Source organism: Corythoichthys intestinalis, chromosome 3, assembly GCF_030265065.1.
Source record: "Corythoichthys intestinalis isolate RoL2023-P3 chromosome 3, ASM3026506v1, whole genome shotgun sequence".
NCBI classification, from domain to species: Eukaryota; Metazoa; Chordata; class Actinopteri; order Syngnathiformes; family Syngnathidae; genus Corythoichthys; species Corythoichthys intestinalis.
In genome coordinates this window covers 4612577-4637403 of record NC_080397.1, presented here as the reverse complement: position 1 = coordinate 4637403, position 24827 = coordinate 4612577, and the positions used below count along the sequence as shown (strand labels likewise).

General features: G+C 41.1%; 1 protein-coding gene across 3 annotated transcripts in view; it reads right to left on the bottom strand.

Annotated features, from left to right (window-relative positions):
• The window catches only part of fras1 (Fraser extracellular matrix complex subunit 1), a 451829-nt gene that overhangs the window by 235831 nt on the left and 191171 nt on the right, over positions 1–24827 (bottom strand). For all 3 annotated transcript variants that reach the window (XM_057831795.1, XM_057831797.1, XM_057831798.1), the window contains one exon: positions 8370–8513. In XM_057831795.1, the coding sequence (XP_057687778.1) occupies positions 8370–8513 (144 nt within the window). The remainder of the gene's footprint in view (positions 1–8369; positions 8514–24827) is intronic.

Here is a 24827-nt window from a genome sequence, read left to right as displayed (position 1 = left end):
CCAAAGCGCTTTACAATAGCACACATTTACCCTTTCACGCACACCTTCACACACTGATGGTGCTGCTGCCATGCAAGGCGCTGCCAACCCATTGGGGGCAAATTAGGGTTCAGTGTCTTGCCCAAGGGCACTTCGACAGTGGGCAGTTGTAGCCAGGAATCAAACCGTTGACCTCGAGCTACCAACTGCACCATCGTCATAAATTACATTCTGGATGGCAGAATTTTTTTCAAGGTAGAAAAGCTGTTTTCATGGTGCCTTGAACTACATTAGTGTGCTAGTGCTATAACAAAATACACGCTCAATAACTTAAATATATAAATAATAAACTCATGTATTTCATCTACTGTGTTATGAAAAAGTATCTGAACCTTTTGGAATTTCTTACATTGCTGCATAACATCACCATCAAATATGATCTGATCTTTGTCAAAATCACACAGATGAAAAAACAGTGTCTGCTTTAGGCAAGGCAAGGCAAATTTATTTATATAGCACAATTCAACACAAGGCAATTCAAAGTGCTTTACATCACATGAAGATCATAAAAATCACATTTAAATCAATACAACGTAAAAACCAACTAACTAAAACCAACCCAACTTTTATAAGTTTTCAGATATTAATAATGAGGATAGTATGCAAACAATGAAAGAAGGGGGAAAAATAAGTATGTGAACCATCATATTTAATATTTTGTGCCCCCCACCTACCCCACCCCCTTTGGCAGCAATAACTTCAACCAGACGCTTCCTGTAGCTGGAGATTAGTCGGGCACATCGTTCAGGAATATTTTTGGCCCATTCTACTCTATAAAACTGCTGTAGTTCAATCAGATTCCTGGGATGTCTGGCATGAATCGCTGTCTTTAGGTCATGCCACAGCATCTCAGTGGAGTTCAAGTATGGACTTTGACTTGGCCACTCCAGAACGTGTATTTTGTTCTTCTGGAGCCATTCTGAAGTTGATTTACTTGTGTGTTTTGGATCACTGTCTTGTTGCAGCATCCATCCCGTTTTTAGCTTCAACTGTCTGACAGAAAACCTCAGGTTTTCCTGCAAAACTTTTGAATTCATTCTTCCTTTAATGATTGCAAGTTGTCCAGGCCCCGAGGCAGCAAAACAGCCCCAAATCATGATGCTCCCTCCACCATGCTTCACGGTGGGGATGAGGTGTTGATGTTGGTGAGCTGTTCCATTTTTCCTTCACACATGACGTTGTGTGTTACTCCTAAACAATTCAAATTTGGTTTCATCAGCCCACAAAATATTTTGCTAAAACTTCTGTGGAGTGTCCAAGTGCCTTTTTGCGAACATTAAACGGGCAACAATGTTTTTTTTAGACAGCAGTGGCTTCCTCCGTGGAGTCCTCCTATGAACACCATTCTTGGCTATAGTTTGCCACATAGTTGATGTGTGCACAGAGATATTGGACTGTGTCAGTGATTTCTGTAAGTCTTTAGCAGGGTAGGGTTCTTTTTTCTATACTCTGAGTATTCTGCGCTGAACTCTTGGTGTCATCTTTGGTAGATGGTCACTCCTTGGGAGAGAAGCAACAGTGCCAAGCTCTCTCCATATGTAGACAAATTCTGTGACTATCGATTGATGAACATCCAGACTTTTAGAGATGGTTTTGTATCCTACGCCAGCTTTATACAAATCAACAAATCGCAGGTCTTCAGACAGGTCTTTTGACCAAGCCATGATGCACATCAGACAATGCTTCTCAACAAGGCAATTCTTTACAGGTGTGTGTTTTATAGTGGGGCAAGGCTGCTTTAAACCACTCATCAGTGAATGGGCACACACCTCACTTAAACTGGTAAATATTGCTTTCAATTGCTCCGGGAGTCTCCTTAGGCACTTAGGTTCACTTACTTATTTTCCCCCCTTCTGTCATTGTTTGCATGCTATCCTCATTAAAATATGAAAACCTATAAATGTTTGGGTGGTTTTAGTTAAAGCAGACACTGTTTTTTCATCTGTGGGATTTTGACAAAGATCAGATCACATTTGATGGTGATTTTATGCAGAAATGTGAGAAATTCCAAAAGGTTCATATACTTTTTCATATTAATGTATAACAAATATCTAAATATAAACACAAAATGATCGGAGAAAAAGGCTTTCAATAATAAATATTCTAGATGACAGGATTGTTTTTTCAAGGTTGAAATACTGTTTTCACGGTGGCTTGAACTACAGTACATGAAAAGATACTATATACGATAGGACATACCCGACTTACATGATTTTGACTCTATGACGCCCGAGCCTTGTCGTTTCTTTCTTTTTTTAAATGTTGACTTTATTTTGTGATACATGCTTTTATTTTGGCGCAGGAAGCGTAGAGCACGTAGTACTTCCGCACGTGAGCACATGTACACATGAAGAAGATGTCTTAGTGCACACGAAGAAGAGCCCAGCTGAGTGAGAGGTGACAACTGCAAGCCTCCGCGCACATTTGTTGCTTGTGAAAAATCCTCAGAGATAACACCTGTATATAACACCTTTTATAGTTTTTATTGTGTGTTTTCAATTGTCGTCAAATACTTGGGGCGAGTTTATGTGATTATGTTTGATGATGTGCAGACGATGTGGATTGTTATTGCTGTATCAGCAGCTAGTTATCAAATTAGCTTTCAGAGGAGAGGGAATACGTAGGTATTGGGAGGGAGGGGGTAGAGTTGAGTCTAATAGTTGTTTTTTTGGCGTGCTCCCTTGGTTGTACTTATTAAATACAAACATACGCTATTCCTGGTCTCCGAGTCTGTGAGTGGATCCACATCAAGGGCTTGCCGTTCATGACAAATGACAGCTAAAAATTTCCCCAGAATGACGATGTAATGTTGTGGTTGACTATAACATAATGAAAATTGAGGCGAAGTTGATTAATTGTTGCCATCACTGAGTTACTTTCAGTGCAGTAGATTCTCTTGTTTTTAGACGCGTCTCATCTTGTGTTTCATAGCTCAGCATCTTGTAAGATAGGACATCATATCACATCTTGGTGCCAAAGATGGAGTTTCACTTTGCGTCGCTGCCCTCATTCCTCGCCGGCAGTCCCAAGGTACCACTGGTATAAATCTTTTAAAACTTTGAGGCCAACGGAATAGCTGAAGTTAGCAATGGTAGCTGCTATTCTCATCCACAAGTAGTTTATTTTTATACACTTTGAACCCACGCACATGTATGAAGACATTTTGCGGCTCCACAGAGTATTATAGTCCGGCGGCAGGAGCAGACCGTAGAGTCGAAAGCTCTCTGTAAATTGGCCAATAGCAGGATAACATGCCAAAATAGGTGTTCATACTTGTATGACTGTGGGGACGCGGGTGGCAAAATCAGTCACCGGAAACATTTAGCAAAACAGAGCTTTTAAAGAGCATATGACATGAGAAAAAAAGTCTTAAAAAGCATTATTATGTGAATTAGAATCATATTTTGAGACGATTCGACTATATACAACAATTTAGCAAAGCACAGATGACGAGAAATTAGTCTTTTAATCTGCCGGTTAGCCACGCCTACCATTATAGGGCTTTAGCGTCCCCAACAGGTGGATGACGTCAGTGGTAGACTGGGCTCATCGGTTTTACTATTCAGCCCATTGAGGGGGAATTATTCAGAACGAGGAAAACGCGACGAAGAGAGCCGCAAAATGTCATTGTTTCAGTCTCTCTACTCCAATATTTTTACAGGATATTCTTTTTATCCAAGTATTTTCCCCCAATAGCTATATAAATGGCTTGAGAAGGACCAGTCAGCCCGTCAAGGGGGAACTATTCACAACGAGGAAAACACGACGAAGAGAGCGGCAAAATGTCAGTGTTTCTGTCTCTTTACTTCAATATTTTTACAGGATATTCTTTTTATCCAAGTATTTTCCCCAATTGCTAAATAAATGGCATGGTCATGACAAATAACAGTCTTGTGCTGAATGGAATATGAAATAATAAAAATGCATTTATTCAGGATGACATGGCAAAATTACTCCATAATGGTCAAAACTGTCGACTTCACCTTTACTGTCACACCTCCCGAACGATATTTTATGACACCTAAATCGGACATATGTCATTTCCCTTCCCCGGCTTCGGAGAATGTAAACAAACCAGAAGGCGTGACAGCTAACCGACATGCTAACCCGGACCGAGTGATGTTTCAAAGTCTTGGAAGCGGAAAATCACACATAACTAGCCTGGATTATTTGACATGACGACCCGGTTGTCGATTGTCTTCGCGGATCGGCAAACCGCCCGACGGAGAGCAATTTACAGTTCGTTCCCGGAGGAGGGTGGCTGGAGTTGTTGTGCAGCTAACATGCTGCTGCTAATGAGCATTAGGAGAGCTCTTTACATGCCTTTTAATGATCAAACGTAAGTAGTCCTTTATTTAAAGGAAGTTTGTAGTGTTTACTTTGTAATTGCTGTATTCGTATTTGACATATTACAAAACAAGATGTTTACTCACTTCCTCGTAAGTCCAATGGTCCCACAGTAGTAGGGCTTGGCCAATATCCACGGTGAATGGGAACCTTTTGAAACTCTAAAAAGGCGCATACGCCTCTCCCTCATACAGAATGATTTTTCTGCAGCCGTTTGGCTGGCGTGATGCGAAAAGTAAACATATTAATCCGCAAAATCAGCTGAATCCTTCGTCCTCATACACAACAGTACACTGTAGCGTGAAGAGGACGTCTTCTACCGTACACGTCACAGCGCCCTCCCCCTCAATGCAAGACCGAAGCCGGAAGTCACTCATTTTCATGGCGCGGGATTAAAAAAACTAAATAAAAATAGCGATCGCTTCCACACACATCCAAGCGGTCCATATCATTCAGGGGCATAAAATACCGCGTGTATTATGAGATAAACATGCTTTTTCGTGTCACAGGCACTTTAAAGTTAAGTATGTGTCCAGAATGTTTGGGGTCAAAATTATGTTAGTATCGCAAACATTAGGAGCTCGTACTTTCAACGTTTCCCATCTAATAGCTTTAATGGTTTCACTATTTATGGCTTAATGGGTAATAAAAGTAAGGAGAGCTGGTTAATGAGGTGCAAAAACAGAAAAGACCGAAATGATGCCTCAGGTCAAGGTGAGTTGCAATAATAACTTGTTTTGACAATGATATACGTACACATGTATGAGTGTACTTGAGGTCATAGTTTGAAATATTTTTGCGTGTACGCGTTTCCACTATTTTCTTTTTGAATGGTGGAGTCGAAAGTTGAACATGTTTGCTGGTTGAAGGTTAACTGCAATTCAGTCCTCTGTGATGTCAGATGAATAATTGAAGGACGTGGCCTCAGTCAAGCATGATGGATGCAAGTCTAAATCTCCATTTAAATATGTATTTATGGATATTTATTATGTATGTACACCACTTGTACTGGCTTCTTTTTTTAATTGCAAATGTACTGAGATTAAATGAATCAAACATACATAGATGAATTCACAGGTTTAAATTAGGTCTGTCAAACGATTAAAATTTTTCAATCGAGTTAATCACAGCTTAAAAATTAATTAATCGTAATTAATTGCAATTCAAACCATCTCTAAAATATGCCATATTTTTTCTGTAAATTATTGTTGGAATGGAAAGATAAGATACAGAACGGATATATACAGTACATTCAACATACTGTACATGAGTACTGTATTTGTTTATTATAACAATAAATCCACAAGATGGCATTAACATTATTAACATTCTTTCTGTTAAAGGGATCCACGGATAGAAAGACTTGTAGTTCTTAGATAAATGTTAGTACAAGTTATAGTAATTTATATTAAAGCCCCTCTTAATGTTTCCGTTTTAATAAAATTTGTGAAATTTTCAATCAAAAAATATACTAGTGGCTCGCCATTGTTGACGTCGCTATGCGATAACGTCACATCGGGCTCCCTGCCGTTCTTCCAGTGTCTTTAACTACCTGAGGTAGTGATTGAAATACACCATAAGGTGTCAATGGCGAATTTTAAATTACTTAGAAATCAAGTCAATGAGTGTGTTTTGTCTCTCGACTGACGCCGTAGTTCCCCATTTACTGGTCCATCCACCTCATTTGAGTGCTGGCTCCACAACATATGAGACCTCTGATATTTTGTACATATTGTGACTAAATATTGCCATCCAGTGTATTTGTTGAGCTAAACGAAATGTTTAAATAGAGTTTGACCAGAGTCTGAGTAAGTTTTATGTGTATTTTGCATAGCTGTTTGGATTGGGAATGCCAGTTCTCTTTTGCATTGAGCGCTTTTCTTTTTGTGAACATTTTTTTTTTTTTTTTTGAGAGATAGGACTAATATTTTTGGTGTGCTTTCACTAAATGATATTTGTTTGTTGTGAAGGAGTTGCTGAAGCTTATGCCAATAAACGGCGCGGTCCAATGAACGCCTGTGTAACTCGCCTTTCTCTGCCTGTTAGCTCTCAATGTGCAAAAAAACTGCGTCATTGTAATCTGTTTGAAGCAATGCATGAGCGGGTCATTCCGCGCATGCGTTAAATGCGTCAGATATTTTGACGTGATTAATTAAAAAAATTAATTACCGCCCGTTAACGCGATAAATTTGACAACACTAGTTTAAATATTTACAAATATTTACAAATTTGTAAAAAACAAACAAACAAAAAAAACCCATTAAAACAAAATATTTTACATGGAACTTTTCTTACATTTTCAATATAAGAATGACTGCTAAAATGTTTACAATAAAATGTTTTATTAAAACATTTGGTTACGATTTAGATTAAGGCATCGACTTCATAATGATATTGACTGGTCAGATTCGACCTTCACTGCGCCACGCCTTCAACTAGGGGGCCATCCCTCAATCCGCTTCAGTTATTTGCAGACGGTCGTAGCGACACATGCAGCAATCCAACGCCAGATTTATGTTGAAAAAGTACAAAAGCTGTACCACATACAAACAGGAAAGATTGTCTCAGGAGTGATTTGTTCAAGAATTCAAGGTAATTAGTCTATTTTCATTTTTTCACAAGAATTTTCAACGTAAAAAGCTCTTTGTTGTAAGGCTGCCGCCACATTGTTTAACAGACTAGGATCATTCTTTGACATATTTACATAAAATAAATGCCAACTGCACGTTTTTTTTGCTTTTAACCAAGAATCCAGACTGTCTTATCTGTTCATATCTATTATGAATTTAGGGATTAAGCATTTATTCACAAGAAATTTCACTGGAAAAGCCCTGCTTACATATGGCGACAGCCACATTGACTAACAGACTATTATCGTACTTCGACATATTTGAGTAAAATAAATGCTAACTGCATGTTTTTTTTTTTTTTTACAAATATACAAAATATTAAATGTGATGTTTCACTTACTTATTTTCCCCCTCATGTCATTGTTCATATAGTATCCTCATGAAAATATGAAAACCTATAAATGTTTGGGTGGTTTTAGTTAAAGCAGACAGTTTTTTCATCTGTGTGATTTTGACAAAGATCAGATCACATTTGATGGTGATTTTATGCAGAAACGTGAGATATTCCAAAAGGTTCAGATTCTTTTTCATACCAAAAAGTCGCAATGCTAGTTTTTTCCATTATCGTTCAATCCTAATGTGTAGTTAATATTTAATGTGCCTTGTTCTCGCTCTAGATCCAGTAGCTGCATAAAGTTCAGTTAATTGTTTATTAAAGGCTTAATAATGCATTTATAAAGATTTGTTAGCCTGAATAAGGCATTCCGTCACTGCAAAAAGCAAAACTAACGGTACAGTTAACAAATTCTTGCAAAGTAATTGTTGAGCGGTACGATTAAGAATATTCTATTTGTATTGAAGCAAAAAATGAATTAGGATTGGACACAAATTCACTGGCTAGGTTAAGACTCTCATAAGTGTCTTGAATGTTAAATTGGCAATATTATTGCTTAAACAGTCTCACAAACATTTAATTTCCATCTTATAAGGACCTACAAGGGCCCTATGACTTATGAATGGTTTTTTTTTTTTTTTTTTTTTATAAATGTCTCATTGCCTGATTAAAAAGCCATTATGAACCCTTATGTAGACTTATACAAATATAAATGTGAATAAGCATCGTATAAAATCGTATACTTAAAAACACTTATTAATCTTATTAATGCTTATTATTAGGACTTTAAACTAAAGTGTTACCGAACATTTTTTATTTTTTATGAAGTAACAAAAGTTAAATAAAATGTTTAGGATTTATCATTATTTTTTGCTGTAGTAAAATCGCAATCCTTAAAAACTATTCATATTTCATTTTGTGAAGTAAAAATATGAGTTGCAGCTAAAGAATTTTTACTTGAATTAAAGGCGGAAATAAAAACATGTTTAAAAAAAAAAGCCAGCAATGTAAGAAAATACCTGCACACTCTGCTCCGTCTGGGAAGAATCCATCGGGACAGACGAACAGACAGCGGCCAAGATGGAGGATGGCCTTCGGGTCCTTGCAGCTGTCGCAGTGATTGGGAGTTCCGGAACATGACTGACAGTCCGCATCACATGGAACTGAAAAAGCAATTCAAAAAGCCAAATCAACCATTTACTCAAACAACTATTAAATAAACCAACCTTAACCAAGCAACTAAGCAAGCAACCTAACACAAGCAACTACACACCCAGACACTCAGACAACAGAAGAATACATTGGTACATTAACTTACGAAATTAATTGGTTCTGGAAGTAGCTTTTTAACTTGAAAATTCTGTAAGCACAGAAGCGTTTTCCATGTAAATGCCCTAATGCCTAATGCCCAAGCAATGTTCCCTCTAAACTGCGTGCGTGCGCAATTGCGCACTGCTTGCACATACTCAGCGAACAAGAAAATCTATGCAGCGCACAAAATAGAATTCAACAGAAACATATTGTAGTGTCAATAGGACTACTCTCGGCGAAGCAGTGATGTGTCAGCGCAACACTTTTATTGGTGCCTTCGATATTGCAACGCAACACTCCAATTGGTGCATTTGATACGGCAACGCAACACTCCTATTCGTGGGTTACTAGACCAGGATTGTATATACAGTCATGTGAAAAAAATAGGACATCCCATTAAAGATTCAGTTCTTTAGTAAGAAGTATTCACGTATCAATGTCTGATCTTGTTTTTCTTCATCACTGGAAAATAAAGTGATTTAATTGCCGGTAAATAACAAAAAATAACATTGTTTTACTCATTAAACCAAATATATCAACAAAAATGCATATTCTAACTGAGGAATAATTTAGGACAACCTACCACTTAAATATCTAGTGTTAGCCCCCTTGGCTGAAATAACTTCAGTGACAAGATTTTTGGAGCCATCTTTGACATCGGTCTGAAGAAAGTTTGCCCCACTCCTCAAAGCAGAATACTGTCAACAGTGACTGACTTTTGAAGTGAGAGAAAACAGCATGGTGAGATCAAAGGCACTGTCTGAGGCCTACAGAAAGAAGATTGTAGACCCTTATGAGTCTGGTAAGAGATTTCTAGAGATCTGTAAAGAATATATAATCCGCCATTGCACTGTCCGGAGAAAAATCTACAAGTGGAGGACATTCAAAACAACTGCCAACATGCCCAGGTCTGGCCGCCCAAGCAAGTTCCCTCCGAGAGCAGACCGCAAGATGCTAAAACAAGTCTCCAAAAACCCTAAAATGTCGTCACGGGAAGTACAGCAGGCTTGCTACTGTTGATGTAAAGGTGCATGCCTCCACAATCAGAAAGAAACTACATTACACAAGTTTAACCTCTATGAGAGGTGTGCTAGGAGGAAAACTTTTCTCTTCAAGAAGAACATGAAGGCCAGACTGAAGTTTGCCAGAGTTAATGTAGACAAAGACAGGAATTGTGGAATAATGTTCTTTGGACAGATGAATCTAAAATGGAATTATTTGTAGGCCAGAACAGAGGACATGTTTGGCGTAAACCCAATAGGCCTACAGCATTCCAGGAAAAGAACCTCATACCAACTGTGAAGCATGGAGGTTGAAGTGTCATGGTTTGGGGATGCTATATTATATATTTTTTATTATATTACAAGTAAACTAATGAAAAGTTCTGCTGTAATTTGATTCTTTTAATAAACCGTGTAGCTTGCTATGATCCAAGGTTTTCAACAGGCGTGACACTGGCGTGTGGCCACAGCGTACACATCGGATATTGCTCACAGTGATCCACGGTGTGGTCAGGGAGCTTGTGTGTCTGCTCAGGCACATGAAAAATTAGAAGGAAAATTGGTTCCAAGCCCCCCCAAATTCAGGCAGAAATATTTTATAATGCTTAGAAATGCATAAAAACATGTAACAAATACACGTTACAATTAGATTATCGCACAATAAACATAAAACCAGAGTTGTACATACTGCAAAAAGACAACAATAGATTAAAGAATCAAAGTTAACACACTCATGTAAAGCTGTCGGAACACGAGGGGCAAATGAAGTGGACGCTGGAATACACACATACACATACAGTAGAGGTCCCTTTTAGCCATTTGGATGCCAGGAATGCTAGGCAATAGCAAATGGCAGAGCAGCTATTAGTATGTTATGTTCAGTAAACTCTGGGAGCTGCGAGTACCAGCCATACTGTATTTTTGCCTTTCATATCCTGACTTTTCTCTCGTCACAAGAGGCAATATTTTCCCCTTGAGGCGTGTCTTAACCTGAAAATTCTGTATGTAGAGACATTCATAAGTAGAGGTACCACAGTAATTGTATTTAGCATGATGATTTTTTTTTAAGATTCTCAATTTCGCACATTTGCACTTATTCCGTGTCGATCTGTAATATTGCTTATCAACAAAGCAATCATTTTTTATTGCGCCAATGGAGCACAAAATTGAAACTGTGACACGGAGTGAATCCCGAAGTGATGAGGGAAGGGGGGGCTCAGGTGTGATGTCGCTGATGTGACAAACGGCAAAGAGAAAGGTCACACGCTGCTGATGTGTTGACGCCTTATCTGTTTTTGTCACTTGGTGTCATCACAGGACTGATGAGGAGTCATAAACTTGAAACCTTTAAAACTTGATGTGAAACCAAAACTTTCTTCCGAAACCGTAACATAAGCTTTTAAACATCTTGAATCTTTCAAGGGATTCAACCCTTTTTATTGTAACACTACCACTAGCTTAAACCGTTATTTGAAACCTTCATTTAAAACTTTAGATTAGGTTTAGGATTTTGGGTTTTAAGACGCACACTCAGCCTTTTCACTCATGTGTCCGCCGTACGGCACAGCCCATTAGCCGGACACTATTTGTCCAGCTTTTAAAAAAGATCGGCCGCGGTTCAGTTTATGTGACGCAACTCATCCCCACGGTTGTCACAACTAGTCTTTGATCGGCTAAGAGTGGCTTTGGTTAAAAATGTCCGATATCATTGTTCAATAAAATGTAAACAAAGCTTCATGTTTGGCTATCTGACGACATCATTTCCTCGCCGACATTTTACAACAGTGCTACCAAACATGCCAAAAAAGGAGGACATCTTTTAACATTGAATGGACGAAAGAGTGCGATTTCCTCGCCAAAAGCAGTCGAGACTCGTTCGATAGTGTGGCGTAGACGTGAGCAGCAGGGTCAAAGCAGCCGTAGAACGTTAAACGGCGAGCACGAAACATAAAAGAATGAGGTGAGCAGCAGGTGCGTTGACATTGAAAACATTTTTTCAAGAACACTCATCGCCTCTGGAAAACAAAATAACTGGTGCTAAACTTTGTAAAGTTGTTCCTCTTATGGACAAGTTTCCGAGGTACTTCCGCTTTACTTCCGCATTTCTGCTCGCGACTTTCGTTTGACACTTTTTCCATCCAAAACAACAGTGGAGCAGTGGAGCTGGAGTAACATTACTCATCAAAACCCCTCAAAAAAGATAATTTGCAAATACCGCATCCCTCTGCCATCATCACGACATGGGATGACAATATGTTTAATGAGGGCAGATGTGGAACCAAGCTTGTGCCATCACAAAGATCAGGTGTTTATGTAGCCATGTTGCCGCTGGTGTTACATTTTCATTTGTCCGGTGCTCAAAAAAATACTAAAGCTAAAATCTCACGCATGAAACAACTTGTTGTCTTTGATATTGTTATTATAATGATGATTGTAATTATGATGATGTTTAATATATTACAACTACTGCTGTGGTTGCAAAACATGCTATCTGCTGCTCGCCTGTTGCTAATCAGTACATGTAGGATCGCACAAAAAACGCTCGTTCGTTTGTTTACAGGTGAAAAATGCTATTAGGCAAGGGACGACAAATGAATACCTCACAACATTCACTGTACATCGATGGAAAAATATCGAGTATACGTGCGTTGTACTTTGATGATGGAATGTTCGGCTCATGCTTCTATAATGTTTTCCTAATAATTTTATAAATTGTGATGTATTGAACTTGTTTTGCACCTGCACCAATTGAATAGGAATCATGTTGTCCAAATGTTTTATTGCGATCAATATCGGCAATAAAAAAGAATGACATACTAATTTTGTTTATATGTACATACTTTGTAGTATTTCCTTGTAACAACAAAATCCATGTCAGCCCTTCTGCATTCGGCAACTGTAATATTATTCGTAATTTCGCCTCATTTTGGTCACTAAAGTGGCAGGCTTATCAATCTACACCTCACGTCAACACAGGTTGCACAGATTGTTATAGTTTTGTCCACGAATGATCAACGAAGTGATAAAAACAAACATACAATCTTTTGAGTAAGTAAGTCTTAAGTTTAAAGCACATCCATAACTTATTCTCTACAGCTGGTTACGATTTAAGGCGTATGGTGAGGTAGATCCACACTGGTGTTTTGAAGCTGGACGCTGTTCAAAACATTCCACTTTCAACCATATATATATAGGCACTTCCAGGAGTTCACGCACAGCACAGGAAGTCTCGGAGTCTCATCTACAGTTGGGCAAATAAGTATTTAGTCAACTACCAATTGTGCAAGTTCTCCTACTTGAAAAGATTAGATTGTCAGTATGGGTAAACCTCAACCATGAGAGACAGAATGTGGGGAGAAAAAAAAAACAGAAAATCACATTGTTTGATTTTTAAAGAATTTATTTCCAAATTAGTGGAAAATAAGTATTTGGTCACCTACAAACAAGCAAGATTTCTGGCTGTCAAAGAGGTCTAACTTCTTCTAACGAGGTCTAACGAGGCTCCACTCGTTACCTGTATTAATGGCACCTGTTTTACCTCATTATCGGTATAATTATTGGTCCACAAACTCAGTCAGTCACACTCCAAACTCCACTATGGCCAAGACCAAAGAGCTGTCGAAGGACACCAGAGACAAAATTATAGACCTGCACCTGCACCAGCCTGGGAAGACTGAATCTGCAATAGGTAAAACGCTTGGTGTAAAGAAATCAACTGTGGGAACAATTATTAGAAAATGGAAGACATACAAGACCACTGATAATCTTCCTCGATCTAGGGCTCCATGCAAGATCTCACCCCGTGGGTCAAAATGATAACAACTACGGTGAGCAAAAATCCCAGAATCACACGGGGTGACCTAGTGAATGACCTACAGAGAGCTGGGACCACAGTAAGAAAGGCTACTATTAGTAACACAATGCGCCGCCAGGGACTCAAATCCTGCACTTCCAGACGTGTCCCCCTGCTGATGCCAGTACACATCGAGGCCCATCTGCGGTTCGCTAGAGAGCATTTGGATGATCCAGAAGAGGACTGGGAGAATGCGTTATGGTCAGATGAAACCAAAATAGAACTTTTTGGTAGAAACACAGGTTCTCGTGTTTAGAGGAGAAAGAATACTGAAATGCATCCGAAGAACACCATACCCACTGTGAAGCATGGGGGTGGAAACATCATGCTTTGGGGCTGTTTTTCTGCAAAGGGACCAGGACGACTGAGCTGTGTAAAGGAAAGAATGAATGGGGCCATGTATCGAGAGATTTTGAGTGAAAATCTCCTTCCATCAGTAAGGGCATTGAAGATAAGATGTGGCTGGGTCTTTCAGCATGACAATGATCCCAAACACATAGCCAGGGCAACAAAGGAGTGGCTTCGTAAGAAACATCTCTAGGTCCTGGAGAGGCCGAGCCAGTCTCCAGATCTCAACCCCATAGAAAATCTGTGGAGAGAGTTGAAAGTCCGTGTTGCCCAACGACGGCCCCAAAACTGTTAGGTTTTGTGTTTGGTTTCTCCTTGTGTGACTTGTCCCTGTGATTACCCATTGCTCTCACCTGTGTGTGTTTTCCCAGTGTATCCTGCAATATGCATCCACCTGTGTTACCCAGCTGTTCCTCGTCTCGTTACCCCTTGTCTGCGCATATAATGACCCAGTTTCTTGTCACTCCTTGTTGCGTCATTGTCTATGTCTATGTCCGTCTTCACCAAAGTCAAGTCCGTTCCACGCCCTCGTGTACCAGTCCCTCTGCTTAAGTAAGTTTTGTTTGAACATTGCCTTTTGAGCCATAGCCCTTTTGTTTGTACTTTGTGATTTTGTTAGTTATCATTAAAAGGTTTTTTTTTAGTTCACTGCCACCTGCCTCGCTGCATTTTTTGTTTCCCTGCATTTGGGTCCATACAACCTGCCTGCCTGCTCATTCCTGACAGAATGACGCAACCAATCCTGGACCCAGCGGGAAAGATTCATTTTCGGCCACCGCGCCGACACCCTCAAACCACCCACAGACCACAACACATTTTTTTGGATTCTGATTTTTCAGACTTTGAGGAGGATCACAATTTATATGACCTCCTCTATTCTGATTCTGACTCCGACCCAGATTTTTTTTCCATGCCCTTTTCTTCACCCTCTCAGTTTTTTTCAGGCCTCCCTCATTCCATACCACCCAGTCTATCCAAGAACCCTGTCCAAAAGCCTCGGCGATCTCGTCCACGCCGACGTCGTGGGCACGTCTTGACAGCTCGGCTTCCCGAGGCTCCCCGCAGTCAAGTTCCTCCCGTGCCGGTTCCCCGCACTGAAGTTCCTCCCGCGCCGGCTCCCCGCAGACAAGTTCCTCCCGCGCCGGCTCCCCGCAGTCAAGTTCCTCCCGCGCCGGCTCCCCGCTGTCAAGTTCCTCCCGCGCCGGCTCCCCGCAGTCAAGTTCCTCCCGCGCCGGCTCCCCGCAGTCAAGTTCCTCCCGCGCCGGCTCCCCGCAGTCAAGTTCCTCCCGCGCCGGCTCCCCGCAGTCAAGTTCCTCCCGCGCCGGCTCCCCGCAGTCAAGTTCCTCCCGCGCCGGCTCCCCGCAGTCAAGTGCCTCCCGCGCCGGCTCCATACAGTCAAGTGCCTCCCGCGCAAACTCCACGCAGTCAAGTGCCCGCGCCGACTCCACGCAGTCAAGTGCCCGCGCCGACTCCACGCAGTCCTGTGCCCGGGCCGACTGCACCAACAGACTCCTGCGACCAAGCTGCTGTCCCGCCAGCAGATTCCTGCGACCAAGCTGCTGTCCCGCCAGCAGATTCCTGCGACCAAGCTGCTGTCCCGCCAGCAGACGACCAAGCTGCTGTCCCGCCAGCAGACGACCACGCTGCTGTCCCGCCAGCAGATTCCTGCGACCAAGCTGCTGTCCCGCCAGCAGATTCCTGCGACCACGCTGCTGTTCCGCCAGCAGACTCCTGCGACTCCGCTGCTGTTCCGCCAGCAGACTCCTGCGACTCCGCCGCTGTTCCGCCAGCAGACGACCAAGCTGCTGTTCCGCCAGCAGACTCCTGCGACTCCGCTGCTGTCCCGCCAGCAGACGACGGCGACTCCGCTGCTGTCACGCCAGCAGACGACGGCAACTCCGCTGCTGTCACGCCAGCAGACGACGGCGACTCCGCTGCTGTCACGCCAGCAGACGACCCAAAAGCTGTTCCGCCAGCAGACGACCCAAAAGCTGTTCCGCCAGCAGACGACCCAAAAGCTGTTCCGCCAGCAGACTACTCCGACTCTGTTCCTGGTCCGCACGACGACCCCGACTCCGTTCCTTGTTCGCACGACGATTCCGACTCTGTTCCTGACCCTCGCCCCGACGATGCTGCTCCCCGTTTCCTGCCACAACGTGGCGGTATGGACGACCGAGCACTACCTCGTCTGGGACGCCCGCCTGATCTGCCCATGCGGTCACCCAATGTCTGGCGCCCCGGGCGCCCTCCCGATCGACCCGTGCGATCGGCCCACGTCTGGCGTCCTGGACGCCCACCTGACTGGCCGTGACGGGCTGGTGTTGCTCCCTCCTCCGAGCAACCTTCTGACTTGTTGTTTCCTCGGGACGTCTGGGATCCGTCCCTTGAGGGGGGGGTACTGTTAGGTTTTGTGTTTGGTTTCTCCTTGTGTGACTTGTCCCTGTGATTACCCATTGCTCTCACCTGTGTGTGTTTTCCCAGTGTATCCTGCAATCTGCATCCACCTGTGTTACCCAGCTGTTCTTCGTCTCGTTACCCCTTGTCTGCGTATATAACGACCCAGTTTCTTGTCACTCCTTGTTGCGTCATTGTCTATGTCTATGTCCGTCTTCACCAAAGTCAAGTCCGTTCCACGCCCTCGTGTACCAGTCCCTCTGCTTAAGTAAGTTTTGTTTGAACATTGCCTTTTGAGCCATAGCCCTTTTGTTTGTACTTTGTGATTTTGTTAGTTATCATTAAAAGTTTTTTTTTTAGTTCACTGCCACCTGCCTCGCTGCATTTTTTGTTTCCCTGCATTTGGGTCCATACAACCTGCCTGCCTGCTCATTCCTGACACAAAACATCACTGCTCTAGAGGAGATCTGCATGGAGGAATGGGCCAAAATACCAGCAACAGTGTGTGAAACGCTTGTGAAGAGTTACAGAAAACGTTTTGGCCTCCTTTATTGCCAACAAAGGGTACATAACAAAGAGATGAACTTTTGGTATTGACCAAATACTTATTTTCCACCATGAATTGCAAATAAATTCTTTAAAAATCAAACAATGTGATTTCTGTTTTTTTTCCCTGTTTTTTTTTGTCTCTCATGGTTGAGGTTTACCCATGTTGACAATTACAGGCATCTCTAATATTTTCAAGTGGGAGAACTTGCACAATTAGTGGTTGACTAAATACTTATTTGCCCCACTGTACATCGTGCTGAATCCATCTTCGGAGATTCTGTGGGTTCTTCTGGTTTGATTTTGCAGTTTTAAGTTTGTTAACATGCTGCTTACTTCAACCACATTTCATGTTGTTCTGTCGAAACCGGAAGTTCGGAGCAGATATTATCAAAGATGGCGCTGCCCATGTTTCGCTAAGCAAATTTGTCTATAAAGGGTTCACTTCTTTTGAGCAGTTCAAAGCTCACGGTGTTTTTACACAAAAAAATTAAATCGCGTTCTTAAGAATTTCTTTTATTACAAATGTTTGTAAAATAAAATATAAAAATATCTAATATATATAATAATATAATATAATATAATATAATAATATAATATAATAATATAATATAATAATATATAATAATAATATATAATAATATAATATTGTAAAATATCCCACACCGGCGAAATGTCTACCATTGTCGAATTTGACATCCTATGTACTACCGTGCACTTTCAACGTGTTCTGTTTAGATGCATACAGCAAGAACGTACTAACTTTAACGTAATAATATCAAATAAGGCTGGTTTAAATACACTACGTGACCAAAGTGGTGAACAAAAAAGACTCTGCTTTAAAGCTACCTAAAGAAAACACAACGCTTAAAAGCTATCAGACGATATTTTTGCAGAACACCGTTTCAAAATAAAATTTGTTCTTGGGAACATTGCAATTTGAAAACACGGTACTGTAAACTAAATACCGTAAATTGTCAAAAGAAGTTGACCTTCATTGGCATTTTTCACTATTTAGTATTGTTTACTATTTAGTTATACAAATATGATCTATAAACTATGCAAAACTGTATTGTTGATGAAAATACACCGCAAATTTATTGTATTTTTCTTTTTTTAAATATGTCCTCCATTTCGACCTAATGGAAGTGGTCACCCTAATCAGGCGAGAAGCCCTAGATTAAAACGCTATCCGTTGCTGGTTTGAAATCCTAACTTTAACTTGTTGTTTGAACTCCGTATGTTGATGCGCATTTGCACCCAAGCAAATGAGCATCTGAGTCACGCGTGCATGAAAATGATGACATACGTGCGCAATCCATGCATGACCAAAGACGTGACTAATTTTTGCACATTATGTTCCATATGGAACCTCTGCTACGCACCAAGTAAGAATTCACATTTGAGAAAAAAAAAAATCTTAAATGAAAGTATTTATCATTAAAAACAACTGTATTTCCCTCTTTTTAACATTTCCTGGTGCAAGTGAGTAACAAGCACATTATAGGCAAATCCATTAATGACCAAGAGGATTGCTGCTAATCTGCCGAATAAATCAGTGCGTTGGTGGTTCCGCCGAGGCTTTTGCTCCAACAACAATTGGATGCAATGCAAAAAGATTTTGCCGCTTTGTTTATTTGCCGTAATGAGGCTCAGTTTAACTGTTGAATAGCTACATTTCAAAGGCGCTAATAACTCATAAAACTAAATAAGCCCGGCTAATTATGCTGACGTTCTAGAGTGGTCATGATGGAGCGCTCCTTCCTCCCACTGGAAATAATTAGGTAAGTAGTAAATGAAAAAAATACTAACAGTACCCTGTCGTCAAGTTGTGCTATAACCTCCAGTTAGTGGCATGTTCTAAACAATTTCTGAACTGTGCGGTTAGTCAGGGTCTCTGCAGGTTTCAACAAGCCAAATATAAGACTTTTTCAAGACCATAGTGAATACAATTTAAGACCAATTTCACATTAATACTGGAAAAAAGTACAAAAGATGAAGGAAAATTGGAGGCCCAGAATTACTTGCAAAGTACTGGTAGTATCCGGGTTATGAACGAGTTCCGTTCCTATGCTGGAGACCTAACCCAAATTTCTTCATAAGTCGAATTAACCCTTTAAGGACCCCTCCATACCCCCTCAATCTCAAAATAAGTACCCAAAAACATGTATTATACGTCATTGTACTGTCCTCGCCAAGACGTTGAAGCTAAATCCCAGCTAGACGGCAAGCTAAATCGTAATCGTTTCCCTTGTCACCACCCAATCGTGACAGGCTTCTGGATTGCGACGGATTGCTACTGAGCATGTGCGAACCGATGTAAATTTCTCTGGAGGGATGACAGGAGATATACTGTAGATATTCAAAGGCGTAGGTTTGGTCTCAACAGTGGTAGGGACGATATAACAGCATAACCTGCATGTGCACTTTTTGCTGGGGATGGATTGGGTGAACGGGGGTCAAGGGCTAAAATTCTCACAAATATGAACTTAACTAATTGATAGGCTAAGTGATCAATGCAAAAATAAATCTGTATACTAATTTTCAAACTTAGAACTTTGTTATGGGGTGTAGGGGATAGTGCAGGTCGTCCAGCCATTTGTTCTGGACTGTCCTGAAGAGCTGATTGCAGGATTTGGTGTTGCAGATGTGGGCTTGTAGATGTCTTGTCTATCACCTGGTAGTCAGCGTCAATCTTGCTCAGCTGCATGATGTACGCGTTGGGCTTCCGTGGTCAGAAGGCGTCATGTATCTTTTATGCCCTATGTCAAGTATATTCTGCTTGTTTTCCTTAAACTATGATATAATTACTATTTATTTATATTGGGTATGTTAGAGTAATACAAACAGTCAAACAGTAAATACGAGAAAAGATACTATTCCCTGATTGATTATATCAAGTGTGTTAGAGTAATGCAAACAGTAGAACGGTAAATACAAGAAAAGACACTATTCCCTGCAACACTTAAAGCGGAAGTTCAGAATTTTTTTCATTAGGCTTAATCTTTGAGTTAGTGGGATTTTAATTAGTCAGAGGAATTGTTTTGAACAAATTCCGTGCATGGATCATCGGTGAGTCTCATGTGTCCATATGTTTTTTTTTATTGGCATGCTAAGATGGGACCATTGACTCACGTTATCTTAGCCACTCCTGAGCACTGAAACTAACAAATAAGTTACAAACTGCACCGAAATCAACTCCACCGACTAATTAAATTCCCGCTAACTCGAAGATTAAGCATAATGTAAAAAAATCTGAACTTCCCCTTTAACAAAACATGCAAAGAGTCACAAGAATGTGCCTAGATGGTTATCGGCATTTTCAAGACTGTTATCTGGTTATCTGTATCTACTAGACACGTCCGTTACCAGAATGTGTGGGAGAATTAAGCCCCTTTCACACATACCTGAACACCGTTTAAATCCCGGGATTTAAATGTTAGCCCTTAGGTGTGAAAGCAATTTTCTGGGTTGACTGACACGGAGATTACGTAGACATTTACCAGGTCATGTCCTAGTATAATGTCCGCGAGTTACCCGGGACATGGTATGGGTGAAAGCTGGCATTTAATTCCCAGGTCACAGCACGAAAGCTGATGACGTAAATATCATGGTGGACCGATTGTCATTTCCTCTTTTTTCGCAGTAAGACGAAAAGCGGTAAACAAACATCTGTATTGTTAACATGGCAAACTGAAAATAGCAAAGTTATCATGGAAAAATAACGAAATTAAATTTTTACTGAATCATTGAGCTGAGGAAGAGATAGTCCATCATCAATCTTTGGAAACGCGTGGTTTATTTTATTGCTGATGCCAACCAAAAATGATGTCATGTCCGGGTTATAAAATCCCGTCCCCCGCCATCCCCGCACTGTGAGTACCGAGTCGCTAGCACGGGAAAAGTCTGTGTCCAACTCGAGTTATTCCCGGAATATCTCCCCATGTCTGAAAGCCATGACACGGGTAAATTCCGCGTCACCTTACACGGGAATTTAACGGACAACAGTCTGAAAAGGGCTTTACTGACACTGTTACCTGAACTTGTTAGACAAATACAAAATACAAATTTGCTAGGTAATTGCTGGTGACTGGTACGCGCTAGACTAGGGGTGGGCAAGCAAACTGCATGGTCTTCAAGGGCCATTTTCCTCTAGACCAGTACTTCTCAAATAGTGGGGCGCGCCCCCCTGGGGGGGCGCAGAGCGATGCCAGGGGGGGCGCGTGTGACCCTGCTTTTTTTTTTTTTTTTTTCCTGCCGTACTGGAATAAAGTGTACTTGCGCATCCACTCAGTGGGTGGCAGTGGCGCTCTCATTTTCAGAGTGCGTGCAGTATTTTTGAACTAAGGAAGAGCACTCATCACACAGAAAACAAATATGAAGAGCAGTGCGCCGCCGCCGTTTTCGAAAGCCGTTTTCCGACCGGACTCACTCACGCAGCGACCCACTGTCTTGTCCGGTTCTCACGCCGCCGCCCGATAAGTGCCATTTTCGGCTTGGGATCGTCACGACGACCGCCCTCACCTACGGTTCTACCTCGTCCGCAGAGAATGCGGTTTGTTCGTGCCGTTTGCCTTTTAGCTTTGACTTTTAATACTGTGGGGTGATGAGGAAAGACTGTTTACTGTGTCTAAAAATAATTATAGCGGACCGCCAGAAGCCAAATCAATTAAGACGCCACTTAAAGACATTCGACCCCAATCTCATTGATAAGCCGCTTGATTGTTTTTCAGCGAAAACGTGCCGAATATTGCCAACAATCGTCCTGCTTTGTCAGTGTTATATCAGTAAACCAGTGAGCATTGTTAGCATGTTCATTGCAAAATGACTCCACACCATTGCAAAGGAGGTAATACTGAGTGTGAGCAGCAAAAATAAAAACTGTCCTTCTGTCCAAGGACACTCTTTTTTTTTCCTTTATTCATTTTGGTTTTTTGGGTCAAATTTTTTGGCATATTGTCCTCATGAGTGAATGTTTCTAATCAATTTGAATTTGTTATTATTTACTGATTTTATTACATTTTATTTTTCTGTATCAAATGGTCAAAAATGTACCTTGAGTGTATTTTTACAGTTTGAATGTGACTTTTTTTTTTTTTTTTTAATTCAGGCAAATTGATGCACGTCAAGTCTTCTCTGTTACAAACAAAACAATGTTAATAAAGTTATACTTTATTATAAGTTGATCTATGTTACTTTTTTTCTTTATTAGAAAAAAAGGACACAATATTAGGCAGATGCGTATTTATAATAGTAATTTTATAGACAAATAATACTATTTACAGTGGCGGCAGAGAGTTTGGGGGGGGCGCGAAACATTTACGTCTTGCTTGGGGGGGCGTAGCAGAAAATAATTGAGAAGCACTGCTCTAGACTGAACATGCCTGAGCTGGTAAAGTGCCAGTACATTTCCGTATGTCTGAAAGCCACAATCCGGGTAGATTCCGGGTCACATTTCCCGGTTGCGATATATTATGTCTGAAAGTGGCTTTATGGCTTTGTCTAAGATGCTAACAGGAACTCAGCAAAAGAACAGCCCGGCCTAGTTGGCCCCCTCCTCTTTCTCCTCAAGGACAATTGTCTTTTTGTGTGTGTTTTATCTCCAGCATCAACTCTACCCATCGTTGTCCTTTTATTTATCCCGCTAGCTCTTCTCTCTCTCACTACACACACACATGCACACATACCCTTCTCTCACTAAGGTTATTTACACTTTTTGGATCGCGCTCAAAAAGGGAGCAGGTGTGCGCACACCCACATACACATATGCACACACATTTCTAATAATCAAAGCATTCCGTGTAGAGCCTGATAAGATTCAAGGTTGAGATTTGGAAAGGAAAGTTTGTTGTTCTTCTTTTAATGGAGACTGGTTGAAACTCACATAGACACACATTTGCAAAGGCACACATTAAATACAATAACACAGTCTTATTAGTTTGTTTCACTTTCACAACTAATGCTGCAGCAGATATTAGACAAACATGTTAGCGAGTTCCGGATATGCTCTGCTTAGATATTGGGTGTAACAGGAACATAAGAAAGTTACAGGTAAACGTTAGATAGTAGCTGGAATCTGTAACGCAGTTACCAGAATGTTTTATGCTTAGGCCTGTCACGATAACAAATTTTAGTAGGCGATGTTTTGTCTAATAAATTATTGCCAATATGCGATATCTACAATGGTATGAAAAAGTATCTGAACTTTTTGGAATTTCTCACATTTCTGCATGAAATCACCATCATATGTAATCTGATTTTAGCCAAAATCACACAAATGGAAAAAACTGTCTGCTTGAAGTAAAACCACCCAAACGTATTGGTTTTCATATATTTTAATGAGAATAGCATGCAAACAATGACAGAAGGGGGAAAGATAAGAAAGTGAACCCTCTGCCTAAGGAGACTTAAAGTGCGTACGACAGGAGAAAAAAAGTCTTCAACAGGATTATTATGTGAATTACAATCATATTTTAAGACAATTCGACTATATACAACAATTTAGCAAAGCGCAGATGACGAAAAATTAGTCTTTTAATCTGCCGGTTAGCCACGCCTACCATTATAGGGCTCTAGCGTCCCCAATAGGTGGATGACGTGAGTGGAGTCACGATTTCATCTGATTTAGTATGCAGCCCATTGAGGGGGAATTATTCACAACGAGGAAAACACGACGAAGAGAGCCGCAAAATGTCATTGTTTCAGTCTCTCTACTCCTATATTTTTACGGGATATTCTTTTTATCCAAGTATTTTCCCCAATTGCTAAATAAATGGCATGGTCATGACAAATAACAGTCTTGTGCTAAATGGAATATGAAATGATAAAAATGCATTTATTCAAGACGACATGGCAAAATTACTCCATAATGGTCAAAACTGTGGACTTCACCTTTATGGTAGCACCTCCCGAACGATATTTTATGCCACCTAAATCAGGCTTATGTAATTTCCTTACCCTGGCTTCGGAGCATGTAAACAAACCAAGAGGCGTGACAGCTAGCCGAAATGCTAACCTGAACTGAGTGATGCTTCAAAGTCTTCGAAGCGGAAAATCACACATGGGTAGCCCGGATCATTTCACATGACGACTGCGTATTCGATTGTCGTCGCCGATCGGCAAACCGCCCGGTGGAGAGCAATTTACAGCTTTTTCCCCTGCTACTACGGACAGGAGAGCTCGCCGGGAAAGCAGCCGGACAATGACCACTGAACAAACCGACCGACGTCGGAGGAGCGTGTAGCTGCCAAATGGTCAACATGAATATGGCAAAATAATGCTTTTCTACACGGCGAAGTTGTAAACAGCAAGAGACTCAGTGGAGGAGGGCGGCTGCAGTTGTTGTGCAGCTAACATGTGCAGCTAATGTGTATGAGGAGAGCTTTTTACATGCCCATCCATGATCAAACGTAAGTAGTCCTTTATTTAAAGAAAGTTTGTAGTGTTTACTTTGTGTTTACTTAGTGTTTATTATTAACTCAAAGTTACAATTTCTGATCGGTCGGAAAATTTGACCAAACACCGGGCACATGAAGAGGGGAATAAGCAGAGTATAGTGCTCTCCCGGCGGGGGAATGTGCGACAAGCCACTGGTCGTCGGCCGAGGGGACAAGGAGCATGTAAGCCACAAAATGCAAGCCACTTACATATTAAAATGATCCCAGTATTTGACATAATACAAAACACGATGTTTACTCACGTCCTCATAAGTCCCATGCTCCCACAGTAGTAGGGCTTGTTTTGGCCAATACTTACCGGTGAATGGGAACCGTTTGAAACCCCAAAAAGGCACACACGCCTCTCCCTCGTACAGCAAGATTTTTCTGCAGCCGTTTGGCTGGCGTGATGCGAAAAATAAACATATTAATCCGCAAAATTAACGGAATCCTTAGTCCTTCTCATACAACAGTACGGCTGTATAGTGAAGAGGACTCCTTTATCCGTACACGTCACAGCGCCCTCTTTCTCAACTCAAGACTGTTGCCGGCAGTCACTCATTTTCATGGCGCGGGATTAAAAAAACT